This window comes from Lagopus muta, chromosome 4, assembly GCF_023343835.1.
Source record: "Lagopus muta isolate bLagMut1 chromosome 4, bLagMut1 primary, whole genome shotgun sequence".
Taxonomy (NCBI): Eukaryota; Metazoa; Chordata; class Aves; order Galliformes; family Phasianidae; genus Lagopus; species Lagopus muta.
This window is the reverse complement of record NC_064436.1, coordinates 53,683,023-53,708,147: the sequence shown is the minus strand read 5'-3', so window position 1 is coordinate 53,708,147 and position 25,125 is coordinate 53,683,023. Positions and strand designations below refer to the sequence as shown.

General features: G+C 39.2%; 2 protein-coding genes across 3 annotated transcripts in view; both read left to right on the top strand.

Moving 5' to 3' along the window:
• The first annotated feature begins 9 nt into the window (after window positions 1-9).
• Window positions 10-19,158, top strand: ANAPC4 (anaphase promoting complex subunit 4). Its single transcript, XM_048942003.1, has 28 exons — window positions 10-145; window positions 1,444-1,549; window positions 2,163-2,295; window positions 3,200-3,274; window positions 3,379-3,405; window positions 3,754-3,798; window positions 4,973-5,057; window positions 5,444-5,554; window positions 6,093-6,176; window positions 6,430-6,516; window positions 7,198-7,262; window positions 7,359-7,401; window positions 7,509-7,585; window positions 8,006-8,106; window positions 8,186-8,237; window positions 8,521-8,576; window positions 8,877-8,923; window positions 9,805-9,861; window positions 10,042-10,098; window positions 10,708-10,801; window positions 11,086-11,183; window positions 11,669-11,730; window positions 11,815-11,853; window positions 11,944-12,045; window positions 13,331-13,408; window positions 14,398-14,568; window positions 15,062-15,185; window positions 15,587-19,158. The coding sequence occupies exons 1-28, from the start codon at window positions 38-40 to the stop codon at window positions 15,800-15,802; spliced, it is 2,400 nt and encodes a 799-aa protein (XP_048797960.1). The 5' UTR covers window positions 10-37; the 3' UTR covers window positions 15,803-19,158.
• A 5,181-nt stretch (window positions 19,159-24,339) lies between these two features.
• Window positions 24,340-25,125, top strand: part of SLC34A2 (solute carrier family 34 member 2) — a 53,047-nt gene continuing 52,261 nt past the window's right edge. For both annotated transcript variants that reach the window (XR_007376675.1, XM_048942958.1), the window contains exon 1: window positions 24,340-24,448. The gene's annotated coding sequence lies outside the window, so the exon portion shown is untranslated. The remainder of the gene's footprint in view (window positions 24,449-25,125) is intronic.

The following is a 25,125-nucleotide window of genomic DNA, read 5'->3' as shown; positions in this document are numbered from 1 at the left end:
CGCGGCGGAGGAGCCCAGCGAGCGGGAGGCCGCCACCATGCCCGCATTCCGGCAAGTCGGGGAGAAGCAGCTGCCGCAGGAGGTCGTCGTCATGGCGTGGTCCCCCAAGAGGGACCTCATCGCTCTGGCCAACAGGGCGGGAGAGGTGAGCGCGGCGCTGGGAAGCGGGGCAGCCCGCCGTCCCTGCCGTGCGCCGCAGTGAGGGCTCAGCGCCGCGCTGCGCGCGGGACCGGCAGGGAGAGCGGACGGCGGGAGCGGTGCGGGCTGCGGCGTAGTTCCGTTCAAGTCGCAGCAGCGTTTTATCGAGCTTTCTAACATTGTCACTCGCTCCAGTTTAAGTTTCCATACTGATTTATGGCATCGTGGAATGATTCAGGTTGCAAAGCAACTTAAAATCTGTCCAGTTCCATAGGGTTCTCCCCCAGCAGCTCGGGCTGCCCGGGGCACATCCTGCCTGGCCTTGAACACCTCCAAGGGTTGAGCACCCACAGCGTCTCTGGGCAGCCCGAGCCGGTGCCTCAGCACGTCCGAGGGAAACATTTCTGCCTGAAATCTGACCGAAATCTCCCGTTTTACTTCAAAGCTGCTACCCCTGTCTTATCGCTACGATCTTTTGAGTCCCTTCCCATCTTTTTGTTGGCCAGTACAGGTCGGTTTCAGTGAGGTTTTCCCATAGCCTTATCCAGGCTGAACATGCAGAGTTCCTTCAGCCTTTCTTCACAGGAGAGGAGGTGCTCCAGCCCTCTGGTCGACTGTGTGGCCCTCCTCTGGACCTGCTCCAGCAGCTCTGTGCCTTTATTGTGCTTAAGCTCTGTGGGGCTGAGCAGAGGGATAAGCCCCTCCTTCTCCCTGCTGCCACCCCTCTGTTAATGAAGCTTGGGGTACAATTGACATTCTGGGCTGCAAGTGTGTGCTGGCTGGTCCAGCTTTTCATCCACTATCACCCAGATCCTTCTCTGCAGGACTGCTCTCAAGTTCTTCCAGTCTGTATGCATATCTGGGATTGTTGTGACCCATGTGCAGCACCCTGCACTTGGCCTTATTGAGTTCACTAATGATACTCTCATTGCCTGTGTCAATGATATTCTAAAACTTCATAGCTTTTTCCTTCCCAGAACTGATGCATGTGATCATGCATGCTGAAAGACTTGTATTTTCAGGCTGTCCTTGCTGGAGAGGTGTGGGTAATCCCTGTTGGTTACAGGCTTCTAGGTTTATACAAGTTACAGTTTGTTCCTCTGTATTGCTCTACAGTAAACAGTGTGGTGGTCTCTTAAACCGTGTAGGAGTGGAATGTCTGCTAGGAGAAGGAGTTATTAAATAATAGTAGAAGTTACTAAAGAATTGTGAGAAATTGCATCTTGAATTGATTTATGATGATTTTAATGGTTTTATTTAAAACACTGTTTTTATTTTTCTGTCTTAAATGCGTTTGCTTTGTAGGTTTTACTTCATCGGCTTGCAAACTTTCAACGAGTTTGGAGTTTGCCTCCAAATGAAAATACAGGAAAAGAAGTGACTGCTCTTGCTTGGAGGCCAGATGGCAAAAGTAATGTCAAGTATATGCTATGACTTACTGCAAAGCAATCCTACTGGAAGTCAGTGAAATGATGTGTGATGATGTGGTGATGATACCTTTTGTCTGGGAAGGAAACTTTAAGTAGACTGTATTTGAAGAAAAGGATGGGTTAACTATATGTATGTTTATTAAAAATAATTGGGAAAATTGCACTGTTGAAAGCAATTGGAAGAAATAATTACAAGGTGAACTTATACCCAAAACACTGCTTTTCAAGTTGTAGCAAAGTTTCCTGTTCTTAACTAAGCAGAATATTTTTGTATGAAATACAGAATTTACCTGAAGAATAGAAAGAAGTTGTCTGGACAGGACTGTGTTAGAAGTGCTTGCGTTTGATTCAGCGTGTAAATACACAATTGTGGGTTTGGGCTTTTGACTTAAACATATCACTTAAAACTATGATGGGACCAACAACCCCCATTGTAATATGCAGGTTTCAAGTGAGAATTGGGAAGTAGTGAAAGTGGGCAAAGGGAAAATGCAGTGTAGTGATTGACTGTGAAGGTGCATTGCTTTCTAGTTCAGTATAAAGTACAAAGTTTTGCATATTGGTTATTTATACATTTTACTCATCTTTTTCTAGTTTTGGCCTTTGGCCTTAGTGATACCAAGCGGATTATTCTGTGTGATGTAGAAAGGCCTGAAAGCTTGCATTCCTTCTCAGTGAACTTGTCTATTACTTACATGCATTGGATGGAAGTAACTGCAGAGAGCAGGTGGGTCTGAAAAACAGCAAGTAAATTATGGGTTATGTGGCACTAACTTATTAATTATGTATGTTTTGCATGTAATAGGAAGTAAAAATAATATTTTTTAATATTTTGGAATTGTGTTGTCTTTCTGCTTTATCTTAACCAAAGGGAAAATTTTAACAGGCACTTGAATGTGCTGACATTCTGCCATGGGAGCGCTTGCATTAGGAAATCAGATTTCTTGCAGAGACTGTGAGCTCTGACACAGAATTCTCAGTCACGTTTGTGAGGCTGGGGGATGTTGTGGTCCCTCCTTCTGTGGTCTTGCAAAGACCTGTGATAGGCAGTCCAAGATAATAACTAAAACGTTTATTTAAAAATGAGTGGTTGGGTAAGTCTGGCGGGTACTTCCCACTACGTTTCCCCAAAATGGAAATCTTAAAATATCAAGAAAACCACTGTATTATAAGTAACTCTAGCATTCCTCTGATGGGGACAGACATGTAGGGAATCTAACCTCCAGGCACGTGTAAAGTGTGCTTTTAAGGACTGTAGTTGGCTCTTCTTCATACTGTAACACATGTCTTTGTAGTGAAGCTTTGCTGAGGTGCAGGTAGGTGAGCTGCAGGGTTGTATCTGTTTTAAAGAGAAAGCCTCCATTGGTGACTGTACTACAGATAATGGGCGATTCAGTAGCAAGTTACTGGGCCAGCAAATACAGACTTTACTTGGTGGAAATAACCATAAAGATTATCAGATTTCTTTTATTAAATTAGTTTTTAGATATGTTTAAGATTACTATCTGATATTTGTATCCATTTTATGTACATGACATGTTGAGTGTGTGCCGGTAACTTCAAAGTCAGTAATTTTCCTTTCCTCTATTTTAACAGTTTGAGTAGCTAAGACAATGTCATTTCTTTTTCAGCATTCTCACTTCCTTCTACAATGCAGAGGATGAGGCAAATCTCATTTTGCCTAAATTACCAGCACTACCAAAAAAGTAAGCACACTAATTGTTGTTTTTGTTACGTCTTCACTACTCTACTGGTGCTTTGAGTTAGATGCCTGCCTAATTCAACTTCGTTGTTTTTTTTTCTTTTTCAGTTATAGTACCACTGCGAAAATTTTCAGGTAAGGAACTGACTTTTTTTTTAGTTTCTTTTTAGGGGTTTACATGATTTGTTGGTTTTTTTTGTTTTTTTTTTTTTCAGGGGGTTTCATAGAATCATAGAATGGCCTGGGTTGAAAAGGACCACAATTATCATCCCCCAACCCCCTGCTATGTGCAGGGTCGCTGACCACCAGACCAGGCTGCCCAGAGCCACATCCAGCCTGGCCTTGAAAGCCTCCAGGGATGGGGCATCCACAACCTCCTTGGGCAACCTGTTCCACTGTGTCACCACCCTCTAAGTTTCTTTCTTTGTTTTCTGCTATTGAGACAAAGGAGCTAAAAAGCATCCATATCTTTTATATTTTCAGTGAAGAAAAGTCAGATGAGATTATGAAGCTTCTGGGTGATGTGAGGTAAATTCTGTTTGTGTGTTGTTCTTTTGTTTCTTTATTTTTTGGCTTTAAAATAACAAAGAGGCTTACTTTAAAGTTATTCGTAATCTGTTTTAATGGTTCTGGAGAAAGTATGCAATGTTTCTTTTTTTTGTATATGAAGATAAAGTTCACTGAATATACTAAAAAAAAAATTTTTATGTCTCCATCAGTTTACATCTTTTCTCCTTGGCTTAAAGGGATTGTCAGGCACCTTACAATCTACTGCTGTTGGTGTTATATCTTCTTTTCCTTGGAAGATTTCTTGAGTCACACTTAAAGGCTATCTTGTATGGATTACTTAAGCTGGTCTCAGAGGCACCATGAGTGCTTTAAAATAAGCATCTCATATTAGGAAACATGAGGAGCACCTGGAGGATGTATAGTCTAGTAGACTGAGAGTGGTTTGTGACACAGCAGGCAATCTCCCTGTGCAAAGTGTGATGTTTCAAATGTAGACAAAAACTGAGAGATCATAGAAAAGCATTTTTCCAAGTCATTGTATAGCAAAGTTGATTTTGGTAAGTGATCAGAAGAGCACAGATCTGTTTCTCCCTGATCCTACTTTTTTAAACAGGGTTTCTGTCTCTTTTGCTGTTGTTGTCTGTGGCTGTTCTTCGCTGCTGTATCTTTTATGTTTTTATTTCTGCTGAGGTTTTACTGAGGAGGCCCACCGAGTGACAGTGACAGACTTACTCGGCGTGTAATTAGGATAAATACAGGGGAAATGAAAAAGTAGCTTTGTAAGAATGCTTTGCAGCCTGTACTGGTAGGTGGGCTGCTGCTGTAAACTGTTAGTTTTTTTCACAGGTCTCCAGTTGGTGAAAAAGGACTTCTGTGCCTAAACTTGGTGTTAATTTTTTTTTCCTTCATTCAGCAGTTTGCTATATGATTTTGTGTCCTGCAAGTGTTAGACCCAGTTCTCATCAATCAAGTCCAAGCTACTAATATTTTTCATTTAGTTTTTAAATTTCTTGGATTGTAGGCGACAGCACAGTATTTGTTTTAGTGGTTTCCTAGAGAATCTTTTAGTAAAAGGAATGGAAATTAAGAATTATTTTTATCTGCATTAAAAACTGACTTCAGATAGTTTAGGAAAAAAAGTTGTCAGTTTATTTTCATGTGCTCATCAGCACGTGTTCTTCTGTTCTTATAGGCTTAATGCTCTTGTCCTTGGTGGCAGCTCAGGGTTTATTGAAATTTATGCTTATGGAATGTTCAAGATTGCTACAGTAACTGGGGTATGTTTATTTCTGTATTTTTTTTTTCTTCAGCGTATACCAAAATACAGCTGAATTGAATGAAATAATGCATCTGTGGGTTTATGTGTAACTGAAACTGGATTGCTGAAATTTTACAGAAAGGAATAACTTTCTTTGGATAGGGTTGTGTGGTTATTGCTGGAAAGACATTCCAACTTAACTGGTGATTTTAACGTTTTGTTTGAAAAGAAACTGAGCTCAGTGCTAATCCATGGTGAAAGGGGTAAATATTTTCTTGAACAAAATTCCCCTTGGTTTTTAAATGTCATTGAACACAGCCTGCTTTGCATGTGAATGTGTTACAACAGTGAATACATAGGGAAAACATTCAATATTTCATTAACATTTAAACTGGAATCCTTCAGGTGGCAGGTTCTTGTCGTGGACTCTGTTTATCCAGTGACCTGAAATCACTATCGGTTATTACAGAAATACAAGACTCTCCTGACAGTGAAGCAGAGATAACTTATTTTCAGGCAAGTAAAGTAATTTTAAAATGTTCTTTCTTTTATTTACTCTCACCTAACTTTATCACCTTCCTGTTATTTGTAGGAAAAACCTGCAATGATTGTTCTCAGCCTTTCTGAAGTGCACCCTGGCTTAGCTTTTGGATTTGTCGCATTGGCTTGCGGTCTCACAGCTGAGACTGACTGTAATGCTCTGAGGCGTTCTGAGAAAATATTACTTCAAATATAACATTTATTCAATTACAGTTACTCCGTTTGTCTTCATTCTGAACACAAAGGTGTAGCAGCCGTGCTGTTCATCATCCATTCTACCCAGAACAGTCATCCTGCAAACTATTACTGTTAGAACTCCAAAATTAGAACCATTCTCAAGAGCTTTTATTGATAGATTAAAATACTAATTGCCCTGTTTTCTTCTTAAAATCAACTTAAAGAAAATGAGAAATAGTAAGTTTCTCTGTGGGTCCTCTCCATCTGTGTTTTTATTTCAATAACCCGAAACTGTTTAAAAAAACAAATGATCTGTTAACTGTTCTGTTTGTTATAGCTGGACACCAGTCTGTTATCAAGTTATTTACCTGAGGTAACTCGAATGGCCCGGAAGTTTACTCACATTTCAACACTGTTACAGGTATGGTTTCGTTATGACATCTTAATATCTCAAGTCCTAGAGCCTTCCATATTCTTACAGGAAGTAAAATTTTCCTAGTAGGAAACTTCTGTTGGTTTTAAGTAAATGTGGAGCTCTAGCTTGAAAAGTTGATTAGAAATTTCATATGATGTCTGTAATATATATCTTCCCTTTGTGTTACAACATCCAGTTATTTAATATGTATTGAAGGAGAAAAAAGGGAGTAAGGCTTATCTTAGTGTCTGTATTGCAGTATATAAACTTGTCATTGACGTGCATGTGTGAAGCATGGGAAGAAATACTGATGCAGATGGACTCACGGCTAACAAAATTTGTACAGGTATTGTAGTATGAACTGCTCTTTTCTGTAGTAGGTCTGCTGTTCATGTTAACTACACAGTACATTATCTTAGTGCTGTTTATGTAAGGCCTCCAGCAAACAGTCTCTAAGTTCAGAGGCAAACTGCTGTGATGCTGCAGATATCTGAGCACAGTCAGGTGTGATTGCATTGTGATACTCCTTTATTTTGTTTATTCCTTACTATTTGAAAGTGATATTTTTCAGCTTGCACAGCTATTGAACAATTGCTTTCTGTTTAAGGTTGTGTTCTTTCTACTTCAGTCACTGATGAACTGTCTACTGTAAATGTTGAGCAGCAGCCCATCACCATTTGCAGCTTAACTCAATAGAGCATATATATCAGATCATATATTTGCATATATTTTGTGTGCGTGGCTGGCAGTTAATTGAATCAAGTAATTAATGTGCTTATTTTTAGCATAGATTCTTGATGATGGAAAGTGCTTAGAATTTTTACTGAGTATTACAACTGAAAATAATTGAAAATACTGACCTTGAATCATTGAATTGAATTGAATTTCAAAAGATCTGTAGACTGATTTCAGCATTCAAGAGTAAGGGTGGGTTTTATAATGTACTTTATTTGAGGTATCTGTGACGTTATTTGGTAGGCTGAATGTAACCTCTTTACCAATCTATTTCAATCATTTTGGCTGACAGGAAAAGAATACAACCACTTCTGTTCAGGATGAGTTTATGCAGCTGTTGTTATGGGGCAAAGCAAGGTAGCTACTGTTGTTTTATCTGAGTATGCGTTTGCATTTGATACTAAAATACAAAATGAAAGCATGTTTGGTTTTCTCTTCCCTGTCCGTTTTTAGTCTGGAACTGCAGGCATTATTAATGAACCAACTGACAGTGAAGGTACGTTCATATTATTTAACATCTTAGAATTATACATTTCAGTATCTTTTAATCGCTGTGCATTTACATTAAGAAAACATTATGTGTTTATATTTCTTTTTTAACAGGGCTTAAAAAAGCTCGGTCAGTCCATAGAGTCCTCCTATTCCAGTATACAAAAATTGGTTATAAGTCATTTGCAGAGGTACGTCATAAAATGTCCAATAAATTTTAGATTAAGTAGCATATTATGTACTGTGCTAAAAGATGGGGTGCAGTATCAGTGGTTCTTTATATATAGATTTTTTGTATGGTATGTGGTAATACACCATGTACTAATTTACTCGTGGGTGATGGAGAGCTCATATTTTGAGCGGTCTCCATGGCGTATAAGCTAAATATCACTGCTTGGTATTTTTATAGGAAATGTTCTCCATCATTGTGTGGTGGTTAAGATTATAAAGACAATATTTGCTTTTCTGCAAATACTTTCTTAGCTCTTATATTCCAGGTGATTTTTATAAAGTTCTCCACTTTGCCCGTTATGAGATAAAAATCTGGTGCACAGTGAAGCACAGTTATCAAACGGGGACTAAAAGATTGGTTCTTTGCTTTACTCTCCTAGTGGCTCAGAAGCACTCTTATACTACTTAAGTGAGTTGAAAGGAATGGCTTTATGGAAACAAAAATACGAGTCTCTGGGATTAGATGCATCTGGAATTGAAGGTACAGTAGCATGTGTCCTACTTAACTACACTTATTTCATTTTTGCAAGCATGATATCAATGGCTTGCTCTCTTGACAGAGGCTACTACTGCTGTTGGTTCTTTCATCCTGAAAGCAAATGAGCTGCTTCAGTAAGTATAAAGTCTGAGGAATTTTAAAAACTTGGCTTTTGAGAAAGCATGTGGCTTGGGAGTAAGGAAAGATGGCAGGGTGTGGCTCCTCTGTTGGTGATGAGCTCGTCTTGCTGCATCTCATAGGCTTGTATGCCAACAAGAGTCTTAGAGGGAGGGATGCATTTGGCATTTTTAAGAAGTTGATAATACTTACATATCTGTCTGTAACAGAAATAGAACTTAAACCTGCAACAGCTTGTGACATCTGGTAATTTGTTGTTACTGATTGTTTCTTCTGCAGAGTTATTGACAGTAGTATGAAAAACTTCAAAGCATTTTTTCGATGGCTGTACGTTGGTAAGCTTGATGATGTAGTAAATATTTGGTATCTGTTTTGTAAATGCCAAAATGCCAATAATTAATTATGCCAGTCTTAGCTATATCCATCTGTTTATTACTGCCATAGATATTTTCTGCAGTTTAGTAGGGTAAGTGAAGCTTAATTTCAGCCCCAGTTCATAATTGTTCTTTTCAGACTCTTCAGCTTCTGACAAATTAATCCTTCTTATGTTATTGACAGTGTCATATTATATAGCAATGAAAAATTAGGAATATTAAGAAAAAGATAAACACTAGTATCTTTTTTTTTCTCCTCAGCTATGTTGAGGATGTCAGAAGATCATGTGCTTCCAGAGCTGAACAAGGTAGTAATAACATTTTCTCATTAATGGTGGTATATTTTCTTTTCTGCTTGACTTACAGAGCAAGATTAAAAATGTATTTTTTGTTCTGAAACTTAAAGAATGTGCCTGTGACGTTTCTTTGGGAAAGCTGATGCCTGCACATTCACACTAACACCTCAGTGTACTGTTTTCTTTTAATAGTGCAGCACATATGAGCCTAGTTCTCTATGAAATATGCATATGGTGACTCTTTACATGCCCTAGATGATGAAGTTAATAGGAATCAGATTTTAACATCTTTACCTGAGAGAAGAAATAAATAACACCTGCATCTGATCTGCAGTCACCACCACAATGGGTGCATGAGCTGATGTGCTTTAGGGCAGATGGAGATATCCAAAGGGAAATAGGCTGCAAGAATGAACTGATAGGGACCTCCTGAGTTTCAGCAAGAACAAATACAAAATTACTCCCAGGGAAGAATCTGCAGCAGCACAGCCCTGGTTAGCTGGGGAGGAGGTCAGCCTGTGGATGTTGGTGGAAGCAAGCTGGGCATGAGACAGCAGTGGGCTCTGGCAGCAAAGGGCAGTGTAGAGGAACCAGGGTTATTCTAACAGGATCATGGCCAAGAGAAATGATAACCTTCCTTACTTAGGACTAGTCAGATCTTTTTTGGAATACCTTCTCCAGTTTGAGGCCCTTCTGTATGAGACAAATACGAATAAACTGGTGCGATTTCAGCAGAGGGTCTGCAAGCTGGCAAAGGGTTTCAGTACTTGTCCTGTGAGCAACAATGAATTGGCCATGTTCAGCCTATAGAATGTTCATTCTGTGCTCATTTAGGTGTAATTCTCAAACTTTGTTTCCCCTTGCTCCATTTTTTTATTTGTTTTTTGTTTCAGATGACTCAAAAAGATATCACGTTTGTTGCGGATTTTCTTACTGAGCACTTCAATGAGGTAAGTAATCCTAATTTATTGAGTACAGCAGTGGTACTTGGTTACTGTGTTTTTGCTGCTAGTAATTGAATAGGAACAATTTTAAGTAAAATAATTCCATCATCTTTTTGTGCCTTATTTCTTAGTCAGTTTGGGTTTCAATTTTGTTTTTGTTTGCATTGTTATTATTTTTTTTTCCAGGCACCAGAACTTTACAATCGCAAAGGAAAATACTTCAATGTGGAGAGGGTTGGCCAGGTAAAGAACTAGAGAATATATGGAAGGAGGGAGTAAGAGAGAAAATCATGAGAAAGCTTTTAAAGTTGTGCCCATTTTTCTTCTCTATCCCTTCTGCTATGTGTTGTGCATTCCAGTCACAGTAAAAGGAAGTTATTGTCAATATTTTCTTTGTTATTAGAATAAGAAAATATTAGAACATTTTATAGTTTTCCTTACATATGCAGTATTTTAGGAAAAGGGTGAAATGTGTTTGCAGCCAGCAGTAGTAGTGTAAAATTAAAATCTGCACACTGTCTTTATGTTGTTACTGGATTTCTAAATGTTTGTGTTCAAGTATTGTTTGAAAATCAGTTCCACATGGACGTGGTACTGTATGATATTAAACAATAGTTGATTTCTTATTTATTTCTAGGAGGAGTGGAATGTTATATTTTAAATGTAGACATGTTATATTTAGAAGGAACTAAACTTGTTTAACTTGTGAGAGGCAGTGTAGGGCTTGGACTAGATAATCTCCAGAAGTCCAGTGGAACCTTTATAATTCTGTGATTATATATTGTTGGAAGTGAATTCTAATGTTACTTATTTTTAATTTGCAGACTTATAAAATGTCTGTTTCTTATTTAGTACTTGAAAGATGAAGATGAAGACCTTGTTTCACCACCTAATACAGAAGGAAACCAGTGGTTTCACTTTCTTAAAAATAGTACTCATGTTAAAGGTAATGTGTGCTTGAGTAAAACAGTGAGTCTGTGGTATGTGGAGAACTTAACATAAGAGTAATCCTTTTTTTTTTTTTTTTTTTTTTTGTGGTTAGAAGTTAGTTTCATGATGCTCATCTGGGCAGAATAAAATAAATGGCCCTTAACTTCTCCTCTGAACCATGTGCTCTAGGCCTGTGAGCAGCTTACTGGCCCACTGTCACTCCACTGTCACTTCAGTATTGTCTATTTTTTTTATGGAGTTATAAGCATTTTTTTTTAAATGAGCTTTATGTGTTTGCAGAAAGCCCACTTTTGTTTCCCTACTATCCTGAGAAATCACTGCATTTTGTCAAAAGGCAAATGGAAGAGGTCATTGATCAGTGTTTACAAAAACCAGCTGTAAGTTCAATTTATATAACTTTCTTCTAGATGGTAGTCATGCTTAGCAAGGCCTGAAATTTTAATTTCTACCTTTGAGTGCCTACAATGTAGCTGGCAGCATGCATTCCAGCTTAACCACTACTGAGTGTCTTAAACTCAATGGAGGATTTTTGTTTTGTTTTGTGTGTTCTGTGCATTCTGTTTACCCTGTGCATTGATGAGAGCTATTTTAACATTAAGTAACTCGGTATACGAATTACAGATTAGACAGCTGATTAGTTGATGGTATGTTAGTCTGTATCTTCTGAAGAAACACGAACTAGGTGCATTAAGTGACAGTGTTCGTATTAGAGATGGTTAGTTCAGTATAAATATTTGTGGACTTTTCTTTCAAACACACTTGGATTTTATTCTTTTTATGTATTTATTGATTTAGTTTTCTTAAGAAGGAATATATCATGAACGGCTTGCTTTTTCTTTGCTCTTTTTATTATATTTGTTAGGATGTGATTGGAAAGTCAGTGCATCAAGCATTCTGTGTGTCTCTCTACAAGACTTCCCGTAGGTATGTTTTTAACATTATTTCTGGAGTTCAGTTGCACAAAATTATAATAGTATTTTGTACACTCGTTTTGTTTTTCCTTTTCAGTGAAGATTCCTCATCTCAGTTATTTAAATTGCCTTTTCTGTAAGTATGCTGTTATTTCTTGTTGTATGTCACTCACCTGTTCTTAAAATATGGTGTGACTTTTTCCTGTTTCCTCACCTAACATTACAGGTGGAATGACAAAACATCCAACATACATTATGTTCTCTTTACCATATTAGAAAGTTCTATTTCTAAAATACACATTTTGAGGAGACATACAGATACTTCCAGGTAAGAAAAAGGGGGGGAAGGAGAATGGTTTGTGAGACTTATTGTATGTATAGAGACAGTTGCAACTTGATTTTTTTTTCTGCAAAAACAGAGATTGAAGGACTCTGAGCACAGTCCTTGTGGGGTACTAGAGAATTCATCAAAGTGGAAGGCATTGGGAGGTTCAGTGGGAAACTACAGTAGGAATTCATATTTTATTAAACTCAAAAAATCTGATCAAAACATCCAGGATGTTTGTAGGCTCAGGAGAAAAGAGTCAGGTTTCCTTCGTTTTGCTCCTCACAGAATTACTCTTTGTGAACTAAGAAAACTTGTAGAGAATCAGGCTTACAATGTTGATTTGTCTTGCTGAAAATACTGTTAACTCCTTATAGCCGGTGATTTAAAACACTAGGGAAAAATGGGATGGATGGACAGCTGGGTTCAACAAATACATCTCTTTGGGATATCATTTTTGCACTTTTGGGAATTTCTCTACCTAAGGTGCAGCGCACTGACATGACCTAGGTGTGGAGAACAACAAAAGCTTCAACATAAAATAGTGATTTTTATAATGTATGTTGTTTAAATTGAGGAGATGATGAGCTATGACAGGGTGAGAATTTTTAGAACATTTTTACTGCTGGAAGGAACATGTGATGGAAATACCTTCTGTGTTTCCAGTTGATTGCTTCTGAAGCCAAAATTGTAGCCTTGTGGTGTAGTTTCTATTGTATTTCCTTTCTCACTGGTATCTTCATATAATCATAGAATGGCCTGGGTTGAAAAGGACCACAATGATCATCGAGTTTCAACCCCCCTGCTGTGTGCAGGTTCACCAATCACCAGACCAGGCTGCCCAGAGCCACATCCAGCCTAGCCTTGAAAGCCTCCAGGGATGGGGCATCCACAACCTCCTTGGGCAACCTGTTCTAGTGCATCACCACCCTCTATGTGAAAAACTTCCTGATAAATCTTAGGTAGTAATGACTCATTTTCTGTAGATGCAAGTAATGAGTGACTTAATGGACTTGAAACTAGGACAATTGGGCTGAGAGTTCAACAAAGAACTGTATCCCACAACCCAGAAGGACTTTCTCATTTGGCTCCTTCAGTCACATTTTGCTTGAGAGGCAAGAGAAATCAAAAGGTTTCCGTCCACTTGTTACATCATCTGGGGATGTAGTCATGTACTTTGTAAAGCAGATGGGCTTACACCATTCTATACTGCAGTTGCCCTTTGAGATTTTGAATTTTCTACAGATGGAAAAAAAATGTTACCAAAATAGTGATTTTTGTCCTTCAGGTCTATCGGTAATGGAATTGTTGCAGTAGAGTTTGGAAACTTCTTGAACAACAGTATAAATGAGAGCTCAGACTCCAGGTCAGTATGTTGAGTTGATTCTTCTTCCAGGGATGCAGATTGTGAAATCGAAGACCATGTTTTTGAGTGTTCATTTTACTTGAAGTTAACTTCTCTAGCATTATGATTTGGCTTCTATATTCCGAATTAGCACTTCAAATGCTGCAGTAGCTTGTAGTTCCCAAGTGAGTCGGGCCATAAGGCACGGTACAGGGGTGAAGGTGTAGGATTGTGGGAATCTTACCACAGAGCCATTTAGTCTTGCAAAGACTTTCAGTATCACAAAGTCCAATCATCAACCGGACATACCGAGTCCCATCACTAAAACCTGTCCCTTAGTGCCATGACTGCACATCTCCTAAATCATCACATGATACAGACTCCACCACTTCACCATTGCAAAGCTTCACCACCCTCTCCATGAAGAAATTCTTCCCGATGTCCACTTTAATCTCCCTGGTGCAGCTGGAGACTGTTGTTATTTTGCACTTAAGGTCAAGTAAGCATTTTAGTTTTCTGATCAAAAAGTTGAACCTTGGTACATGTGTAGAGTTAGTTGGAAACACCTTTTTCTTGTATCAGTAATCTTGAAATAAGAATGACATCTTACATTCCTGAAGGAAGGAATCTCAGAAGTCATGGCAGAGTAAGTTTATGCTTTTAATTTAGAAAGGACCGAAGTGGTGCTGATGGTCCTCAACATCACCAACTGTTTCCTAATTTTCCTTGGTATTTGTGTTAATTGCTCTTTACATTTCAACTGAAATTGGAAGAAATAAGATTTTTATTAAGTTTTGTTCTTCAGTGTCATTTATGTTACAGGAGTTTTTAGCAGTCCTAAAGAGTCTCAGCTGCACAACTGACCTTTTCATTGTTTACAGTAAAACTCACTGTTAACTAATGAATACTACCTAACTTCAGTGCTGTGCAGCATAGAAATATTTTTGTTCTATGGTCACTTTTATTCCTTGTTGCTTCCTAATATAGAGGTACTGGTTTATTTCCAATAGGTGCTACAGTTGTTTAGATGCACATTTTTATGATGATGAAACTGTAACTGTAGTTCTGAAGGAGAGCGTGGAACAAGAGGGGAAGGAGAGAATCTTGGCCCAGCTGCCTTTATCTTCAGTATACACAAATGAGGATCAAGAAGTGGAATTCATCTGGGATTCTACTAAAAGGTGGGAACAGGCAATATTAAAAACAAGTTCAAACCAGTCTTGGCCACTGTAACAGGGAATTGCATACAGCTCTTGTAAGTGGTAGTGAAGAGATACATTGATCAAAGGTCACAGAGGTCACTTCTGTGTAAGGGTAGACATTGCCTCCAGAGCTTTGCTCTTGCAAAGGAGGGATTTGAAGGAATGTCAACATCATCTTCCTGCCACAGCTGTTACCTGGGACAAGACAGGAATCATACAACTCCATTCTGTCCTGTTGTAATCTCTTGCAGCACTTGAAATGTGCTGTGTCTGCACAGTTTTATCCTCTCTTCTAGAGCATCTGGAGTATATGGAGTTATGATTTTAAATGCTTGTCTACTTGTTGCATATGGTGTAGTAAAATCTAGACACACACACAAAAAAAAAAAAAGCCCCAAACCTGGGACTGACTGGGATTTATTTTTGTTTTAGTACTGAAATTTTCTTATGTTTTGTGCATCATTTCTTGCAGATTGGCTGAGCAAAGTGATGAGATAGCAACACGTACTGTCTTCTTGGACAACCAGTGGAGAGTGCTGGAGAACATGAAAGCTCAGTATGTTGCTGTAAATGGTATTAGAAAAGTTTCCTGTGTGGTAAGTACATATCTGTGAATACATCGGGTGGAGGGGGAAGGAAGTGTTCCATAGCTAGGGAGAAAGATAGTCTGTAAACCTCATAAAGTTAACAGAAATAAAAGTCTTGGTTATCATCATTTAATTTCTTACAAATTGATTATCTTCCCAGAATCTATTATCAATTTGTCAGAATACAGTCATGCCTGTCTCATTACATAACCTGGAAAAAATTTAATAGCAATTAATAGATAGACTTGTTTTACTTTACAGTCTGCAGAGCAATAAAACAATTGCCAATTTCCACGGTACCTTCATTTTGAAGATAAAGGCTATTTTCAGAGCTATTGGGCAATACATAAATTGGTATCTGTGTTCTTTTTTGATTACTTATTAATCAAGACTTCTTAATGTTTCCATAGCTAAGTTCAAATCTTCGTCATGTGAGAGTGTTTGAGATGGATGTAGAGGATGATGGAGAAGTTGAAGAAGAGGAGGAAGAAGAAACTACTCAGATAGCAGCTGGGGAACCTGAAGAGCTGAATTGCTCTGTGGATAACCAAGATAATGTGTGTGGTGCATCAGCTGAAGAACTACCTGATGAAACTGAAGAAAATGAGTCAAACGTGGGTCTTTGACACAGGTTTTCCCTGGTAAAGGGAGAAGACTGAAATCTAACTTCTGGTTACTGAAATGATGTTTCCCATACCTACTCTGTAGCGTCAACATGCTGTGGGTTCTGTATTACTTCTTAACAAAGACCAACTATGTTCTAGAATATACAAGCTTGAACTTTTTTTCTTGGCACAGTGATTTGATAGGAGCTGTTTCTTGGAGAGGTTTTCTATTTGCAGTTTTTTGTAGGTGGAGGAAAAATACTAACTGAAGTTTTATGGTTAACCTAATCAGTCCTGAATACTGTTCTGAAGATAAAATGAGCATGTATGTGAAAACAACAGAACCCTAATTTTTGAAAACCAAAACCTCCCCTTGTTAGACTTTGTGTTCTGCTGAGAGGTGCAGAAACTTCTTGTATAGTTACACTTTAATGTGTGTATAGAGAACAACAGGCTTGCAGATCAGCATAAAAATAGCTGGACGCGAAAAATTAGCTACTGTTACTTAAATACTTTTAAAAAGCTATTCTGATAAAAATCTGTCTCCTCAGTCATACATTATTTGTTCAATCTGTGCAGTTCTTTAGTTCTGAGTACAATGTGTGTGTTTTGTCAGAAACCTCAGCCTGCCTTGTGTGTGTGAAATTGCTTCTGTATTTTTCCTCCTGCTGTTTGTTTTATTTTTTATTTTTATTTTTATTTTTTTTTTGTAATAAGAAGTTAAAAGAGAATATTTTTTTAATGTGATGTGGCATTGTGTGTCTTGTACAGGCTTCAGAAGGAATCTGTTGCTAATTTATATATTGTTGTAGGAGTGGTGCGGTGCTAGCACTGAAAGCTAGGGATGGAGTCTGGAAATCAAACATCTTTTCTTGTTGCCTAGTAGCTGGCTTGAGCCCTTAATTGTACATCTTTTTAATGAACAGTGCTGCTAAATGCACGATCTTCCTTTTGGAACAGCGTGTGTATTTTTTATTTCTAAAAAGATCCAGGTCTTACATGTCTGCTCCATTCTATATTTCAAAAACAAATCAGTCTTCTCAAACTGCTGTTTGGTACTGCAAAAATCAGGTGTTAGACTCATCCTCTTGTTTTGAAATATGCCATTTTTAAGTCACTTTTTATTTTTTAGTGTACTTGAGATTTTTAGTTTGTTTGAGAGAGACTTGTTTGTAACTGTCCTAGAAATCTGCTGGCTGTTCAGTGCTCTCATCTAACAAATGGTTGAAGGCACAAAGAAGGTGTGGCACAGTAGGGGCAGGAATGCCTATTCAGGTGTGCCATGCATTTTCTACATAGATCAGTTATTCTTGATGAGAAATTGCTGCAACTACCAAACCAATTCAAGTCAAGCTTGGCCTTAAAGTTCTCCTGGAAATTCTTGCCTTTGAATTTGCTTTAAGAATTGTTATGCTGGAGTGCTTGGAAACAATTGTTCTGCTATGTTTTCTGCTAAGTAGCTTTGGTCTACCAGCATATGAAAATGTGATCTGCCCTGCCCACAGTTGTTTCTGAATTTGTGTTAATAATAGCTGTGTCCTATTTCCCAGGGCAAGGACGTGTTCTTTAGAAATGTCTCTGGGCTTATTCTGTGGGCCATTCTAGTCTTGTCTTGGATGCGCTTGCGTGAATGATAACTTTGTTTCTGGATTGAAAAAGTATGTACACACTTTCTGCTTTTACCAGCAGTGTGGTACAAATGTACCAGTTTAGTCAGTGCTTCTGAATGTTTTGCTGCTTCCTTCTGTCAAAGTTCTGTCTTAGTTTTACTATCTTTTTTTATAATAGTAAATGCATCCGCAATGTGCTTATGCATTTTCCTTTTCAAAGGAAAACGTTTGATCTAGTTTTTGAGGATTGTGGTGGTGTCTGGACCTGGTGGGACTCGCTTGTCACTCTTCTTCATCCCTTTTTTTTTTTTTTAATGCTAACTGAATGGTTTTTCAGCCTTTTTCTGCTGCAAATGAGTTCTCATTCTTTTTTGATAGTATTGTAGTATATATATTTATATATATATATATTGTAGTATATATATATATATATATATTCTCAGCTGTGCTCCCATAGTCTGCTCTTCGTAATATTAATCTTTAGATCCATTAAGAGTCAGCTACTGCTACTGATTTTCTTAAGTCTTCTTCTTTTGCATGTGTGGTGTTTCTGACTACTTAGAAGATTTCTTGCATCTTCTATTTTTCTGCCACTCGGCTTGTGCAGCCCCCTTTTGTCCCTTCAGTCTGTGCCTTTTCTGCCTGATCTCTGCCTGATGTGCAGCTTTCTGCATTGCCAAGTTACTCTTGCACTCAGCAGTTTGTGCTGCTTTGCTTCACAATCCATGCATGGCATGATCTGTTTGTGGCACTGTTGCCTCCCACTTCCATGGATTTGATTGCTCAGTCACATCTGGCTTCATATGTGACCACTTGAGCTTTTCACACAGATAGGAAGTACGTAGAGAAATACTGAATACAGGCTTGATTTAGTTAACTAATTCTTTTATGCAGACCAGGAAAGAGAGTGTATTTCTGTAGCATTATCTGCACTTGTTCCTATTGTTTCTTATTTTGAAAAAACAAGGGTTTTGCTTGTTTAAGACAGTATGTAAGCTTCAACAAAATGGAAAAGCCACGTAGGTAAGCACTCAAGTTCTACAGTAAGTTTCTATAGTCAGAGTTGGCTCATGTGTTGTTGCATTCTCTTGCTACCCGAAATGAGCAATTGCTTTTGCAGCTGACTCATTTCTTGCTTTAGGTGCGTTAGGTGAAGAGCCAGCTTAACTTGTGTCATGAAGCAAAGTCATAAGGTCTAAACAGTCTAAGAATGACATTTTGGAGAGGGGAAGAAAGACTTCAGCAATCCATTCATAAGGAGATGCATATGAATGAAGAGAGCGTTTGAGTTTTCATAGCGTGAGCTTCAAGGAAGGAGTTGCAAAGTGACATAATGATCTCTGAACAGAATGCCGCCATGGAACAAGGGGGGGAAAAAAACCGACAACAAAACAAAAAAACAGAAAACAACAACAACAAAAAAAAACCACTACAAAACTCTGGAAGAAAAAGAAATGCCACTTGTAGGTGAATAAAGTGCTTTCAGCTGTACCTTCAGGTTGAACAATAGAGCTGCTAGCAAATCAGTTAGTAAACGATTGGTGCCAGCAAAGCCTAGGGTTGAAGTTACAATGGGATATAAATATGTGGGTGTTGTGGCATTCTTCGCCCAGGGGGTATTATACAGCTACTGCTTCTACCCGGCTGTCTTATAACTGTGTGCAAATGATGTAATCATGCCTGCTACTGTGAATCAGAAGACCTTGGGTGGTCTTTTTGTTTGTTTTTGTTTTTGCAGTTCCCACAATTAAATTGGTAGATAAAGAATCCTATCAGTTTTCCTTCTTACATATCTTACTAAGAACCCTACCTCCTAGGGTGAGTCTATCCTAGCAAAAAAGAAAAAAAAAAAAAAGAAAACAAAAAAACTGCTTAGGACCTACTGTAGGAAGTACGAGACCCTATTTTTAAGTCTGCAGTGCTCTTGTGTGTTGTGTCATGTGTTGGAGTTCTTTTAGTACATCACTGAGTCTGTTCTGCCAATTTGCTTGGCTGAAAAATCTTCGATTTTCTGCAGCCTGGAGAGCTGCCCACGTGAGAAGGTGAGAGGTGCAAGGTATTCCCTGAACCGACCAGTAAAACATCACAATACCAAAAATAAAAAGCCCGCTCTACCTTTCTCGCTTTAGCAATTCTTTTACAGATTTAGAGCCACATCTGTTTTGCCCTGTGTCCCTCTTAAATGAGTCACTACAACAGCCTGATTTTGCTCTTTTCGGTTGCCAAGTTGGTTCATGTATAAATTCTGTGATGAACGCTTGCCCTGAGGTGCAATCACTCTTTATCATTCTCTTAGTGATTAAAATCATTCTCTTAAACAACCACTACTGATAAGAATCGGAGGGGCAAAGGTAAGGAATTTGTTCATCTGGTCACATATTTATTTTAGACTGTTGAAGTAACCTACGGTTTCCTGAGGATAGCAAAAGGCTTTCAAACCCTGCAGTCATCCGAAGAAAATAAGTTCTACTTTTCCAATCGTTGAATTAACCATGTTGCCTTTATAATGCAATCCTACTAGACTGGAAGCAAATGGATAATACCTGCACTTAGTCTTTTATAAATGCATTGCATTTATTATGTCCCCTCTCTTGCAGCTTATCAGTTTACAGCAGGTTCAGCGCTCAAACTGTTTAGACAGCGTTCAGAAGATGGAAATGCAGGTGGGGGTGGAGGAGAGGCGCTGTGATTTCCAGGCAGTGTGTTTTAATTTTGATGTTATTTTCATCAGTTGCATGAAAAACAACAACAACAACCTAGACTTTGCATGCCTGCTTCCTTTGTTTTTAAGAAATGTTAGGCCGGGAAGATGCAGTGGGGAGTAAGGAAGAGGAGAATTCTGTGTTTTGTTTGTTTTTTTTTAATGCTTTTATTGTTGGACCTACAAATTTATTCTAAATTGGTTTACTTTGTAAAGCATTTTTCAACATCGAGTAATCCCTTGAGAAAGGGAGCACAGCATACATACGATCTTATTTGAAGGCCATTATCGAAACCATTGTCAAAGCCCACCGGTCCACAAGCTATGGCCACCGTCAGTTCAGTTCTTGCCTTACAATACCGCGCAGTTCTGCTGTGCGGGTGAACGCTTTCCGTGCTTCGTCGCACAGGGGGCTATTACTCTAATTCCCCTGGTAGTCACCGAAACGATGCAGGATTGTAGTACTTAAGATAGGTATGAATGGGAATGTCGGTGCGGAAGGCACCGAGATTAGCGGGTCTTCAAAGTCCTGCAATACACGTCCGTGCGGGTCGTCAGGAAACAAAGGACCCGAGCAGTGAGCGGATGGCTCTGAGAGGCAGGGCGGGACGGTGATTACGGATACAAAGAGGTCTGTCCGCAGTCAGCACACGTTTGCCAATCTAAGAAGAGTCCGAAGTCAAAACAAGTCGGTAGCTGCCGCTCCTCGTCCTGAGCGTTGTCACAAGCGGTCCTGGACCGAGCTGGGTTCTGTAGTCTTGGCGCTCGGATGCTGCTTCTTGAACACATGAGTCCAGGTACTTGTGAGTTTGAGAGCATGAGTGCAGATGAATGAAATCAGTTTGGCTTTAAAATTCAATCCTCTTCTCTTTTGATATTGGATGGTTTTAGGGCATGCGGTGTAGCTGCTGCAGTGGCGACTGCTTGAGGAGTGCAGGCAGGGAGGCTGCTTGTAGCCGGGCGGCTCTCAACATGGACCCGCTCTGAGGAGAGCATGAACTGGGAGTGGAGAGCAAGAGCTGGGTGCAAGGCTTTCTTAGCAGTGTATCTTTTGACATCGTTTTGGAAAACTAAATCAGCATACCAGCCCAGAGTTCAGGAGTATTTAGATTTTTCGGTGGTATCTATTCGTTATCTTGATGTTTGAATGCAACTTAGAAGCAGATTGCTCTGGGCCGAGTGCCACCTTTCCTTTCTCTTTGTAAAAGGTCACTGCAGGTTCCTGGTCACAAATTAAAGCAAACTTTGTCTTTAAAATCTGTAGGGTAGACAGTCAACAGACGTTGACAGTGAAGGACTTAGTTTTACTAGGTTTGTCCTACTTCTTGGCCTGGTGTCCCACCGAAGTTTAGTACAGAGATGGGAGGTGGTGCGGTCATGCGGAGTTGGTGATGGCATGGCTTAACAGCCGGACAACAGTAAGAAACAGACAAAACCCCAAACAAAAACAACAGACCTGTGTGCTCCGCTCGAAATGAAACGGATACTGATGTTCCGAAGGCAAGGCCTTCAAATAACAACTGATGAAGGCTTCTGCTTTCTCACCTGCTGGTTTCACTTCTGCCCATGTCCTTAGCTGCAGCTCCCTGCTCAGCAGTCAAGTGCCAGGGCTGCTCTCTGCTTTCTAACAATAACAGCTGCTAATCTGAAATTAGAAGTGATTGTATCTCTGGGTTCTCACTTATAGTTCATTCACATTCAGATGATTTTCTATCTTCGAAAAACTGATTGTTATTTCAATCTGCAGTGTACTAGGAGTGCTGTGTTCCCAAATAAGAAGCAGTTTGTACCTGGGAGACCAACAGTTTAGTATGAGTATATAAAGAAGGCTCCCATTGTGTTCTCACTCGAGTAGGTAAATTCACTGCAGAAATTGATGGTGTTTTTGTCAATGGATGCAGATACTGTTTGTGAGATTGCTGTATGATGTGTATGTTTGCATGCTGAGAGTAGCTGCAGGTGACCAGTGTACATTATAACATTTCTAGGCAGTGTTCTTGCTCTGTTTCACAGTAACTCCATTCAGCCTCATTTGTTCACAAAATACACCTTTATATTGACAGATTAGAGGAAGCCACGTTTTCGGGGTGATAGTATATCAAAGGTGAAACCAAAGCGAGAGAGCTAATCAGAATGTGCGACGGACATATTTCAATGAGAGAGAATAATTCTTTGTTTTTCTACCCCTTCCTTTTTTACTTTTTTTCCCTCCTTTTCTTTGCCTTTGATCCTCTATCTGATCTTAAAAATATCCAAGACTTAACTCTTATCTGGTTGCACAGGCCTATCCCTCGAGTTCTTAGCACATTTTTACCCACCCAATGTGTAAGGCCTGCATTTGCTATTTACCTTCTAACTGCATTCCTTTTGCATACTGCCTTTTCAGTTTCTAATTACAAACAAGCCTTAAGGGGATTCTCTAAAAGTCTGAAGTCAGTATTGATTTGCTACAGACTGCTTCAGTGGCCCAGCCTTTGCTTGAAGGAACAGCCTTCTGACTTTTTACATTTGGTGGCTGTTAAAAGGAAGAACAGGGAAAGCTCTGTGTCCCTCTGCAAACTCTTCAGCCGGGCCAAGGCCAAGATTTGCTATACGTGCGTATCTTAACAGTGTTTAAAGCAGCAATACATCTGCTGCAATACTGATCCTAGACATTCAGAATTGATTTGTTACTGTCGCATATTGGGACTTGATGTATTCGGTTGCTTTTGCACCTGCCGCAGCTCAGGATAACCCTCTTGTCAAATCCCTTGCAAGTGAAAAATATCCTGGAATCTGGAGAACAAGATGGTCTTGCCAATGAGCTGTGAATCACTCCTGGTTCACTCGATGCATCGCTTATCTTACTGGGAGGATGTTCCCCCTGCATATGCAATGAGGGCCTGGCTGTTCGTCTTGCTCTGAAACCTAGGAGTGAAAACGTGCAGTTTCCTGATGCAGAAAAATCATAATTGTCTCAGGATTTACATTCAAGGACTGTTGCCACTGTTCCATAAATATAAGGTCAATTATGCTGTCTTGGTTTTATCTCTCCTATCTATTAATTTTTAAAATAATTTTAAAAACATGTAATTGGCAAAAGCTTTGAAATGACCAATTGTCAGATCACAGATGTGATATACATCTTACAAAGATGCAGTTTCTGTTTTGGAGAAGTAAGGGAAGACAGAGAAAGCAGTCCTATATATATATAGGAAGTCTTAAATGAAGGGATCTAATGGCTCACTCCAGAAATGGCACTTCAGAGAGAGTTGCTTTGAGCTGTAATGGCCTAAGTGTAAGGGATTTTAAACACACTGCAGTTGGAGAGAGAGATTTTCTGTCCCTGCAGTGGAATAACTGATGGACAGCTGAGCTCTGCCCTGCTGCTCTCACTCCCCCTCCTCAGAAGGACAGGAGGAGAAAATATGATGAAATTCATCTTTTGCTCGCAGGATATGTTATGGTCATAAGCTCTGGTTCATGGGACTTGGTAGCTGCAGCTCATCAGCTGTCCTTTGGCCTACGGCTTCAAAGCTGTGTTAGCAGCAGGCTGAATCACAGGGAAACTTTAGACTATTCCTGAATGTAGTACTGGGATCACAGGAGAAGCTGCAGGTTACTGTTAGTGAATTAACCACTCTACTGCACACTTCTGCAAATGCTTTTAACGAAAGCCTGTCTTCACAGTTCCTTATTCTCAGACTGGGAACCTGAACATCACTGGAGAACTCAGAGCAAGTCTCCTTATACAACACAGGCTTCTTTCTCTTCACCCTTTGTGCCTTGGGGATATAGCCCAAGTTGGTATTCAAGTGATGATATTTTAAAGCAAGGCATTGAGATGGGATCAGGGAGAGCTTTAAATCTAGCATTTTTCTTGGCTCTTTCACAGCGCTTCAAGGAGACCATGCCATTCAGACCATATCAGCATGACCTGCAAAATCAGCGCTTGGTGTTCTTCAAGCTCCAAACTCACACCCTCGTTGGAGTGCTTCCAGCTATGATATGACATCCAAAGGCAAGATAAAATCTGATTTTGAACTTCTTAGGATTCTTAAAGTACAAAATGATAGCAAACTTATATAGCTGTTCTGCTAATATTGGTTTTTGTTTGTTTGTTTGTTTTTTGCTGTTTTGTTTCCCTCAAATCACTTTCGAAATCATTATAGCCGTTTGTGATCAAATTCTAGGAATACATGTGTGTTTATCAGGTAATTTTGTGACTTTGTTCTCAAATGTAATTTATAATTTTGCTAATTTACAGCAAACTGCTGTGACTATCTTGGATCTCAGAAATTAAGTATGAGTGGGTGAAGGCAGGAGTCCAACAAGAGACTTTAGGTGCTGCATTGAATACCACTGGTGTTTTAAGAGGTTAGTAGTTTATCTTGATCTCTCAATGAAGATTGGACATACAATTGCTTTGCTGACTATATTATCTCTCCAAGCTTTTCATTATTGTTCCCTTGTTCATTAGCATCATTTCTGGAATGGATTTTGTGTCTGATCAGTTTCAATTATTTGATCAGTTGTGAAGTCAGCGCTGCTTAAATCACTTTCTGTGCAGTGTAAGCTGGTCCAGATGACTTTGCTCCCAAGAGCTTTGGTGCTTTTGCCTGTGCTTGAACAGTAGTAGTAAACAGGCATGCTTATGACAATGATGACAATGTCTTTTCTCAATTTACATTCACAAGAAGCCACATTTGGCAGTAAAATATTGTGTCACTACAGTACAGCGTTTGGAAGCAATGCCAGTTGAGATCGTTTCCTAAAATTCCACCCAGGACAGGGATTTCTCTCAAATTTGCTGTCTTTGCTGAATGTATTTTGTATTACTACTGTTGTGTGTCAGCACTTCAGCAGCATCTGAGAACATCATCACTTTATGACACCTTGAGGTTAGAAAGTATTATCATTATCTGCTTTGCAGGATGAGAAACAACAATTTTCTCATAGAAATATGACTTCATTTATCTTATATTGTTCCAACTGCTGCTTTGATGTAACAGGCTTCCACAGTGCAGGTCTGCTCCTCCAGCCAGCGCTTGGTA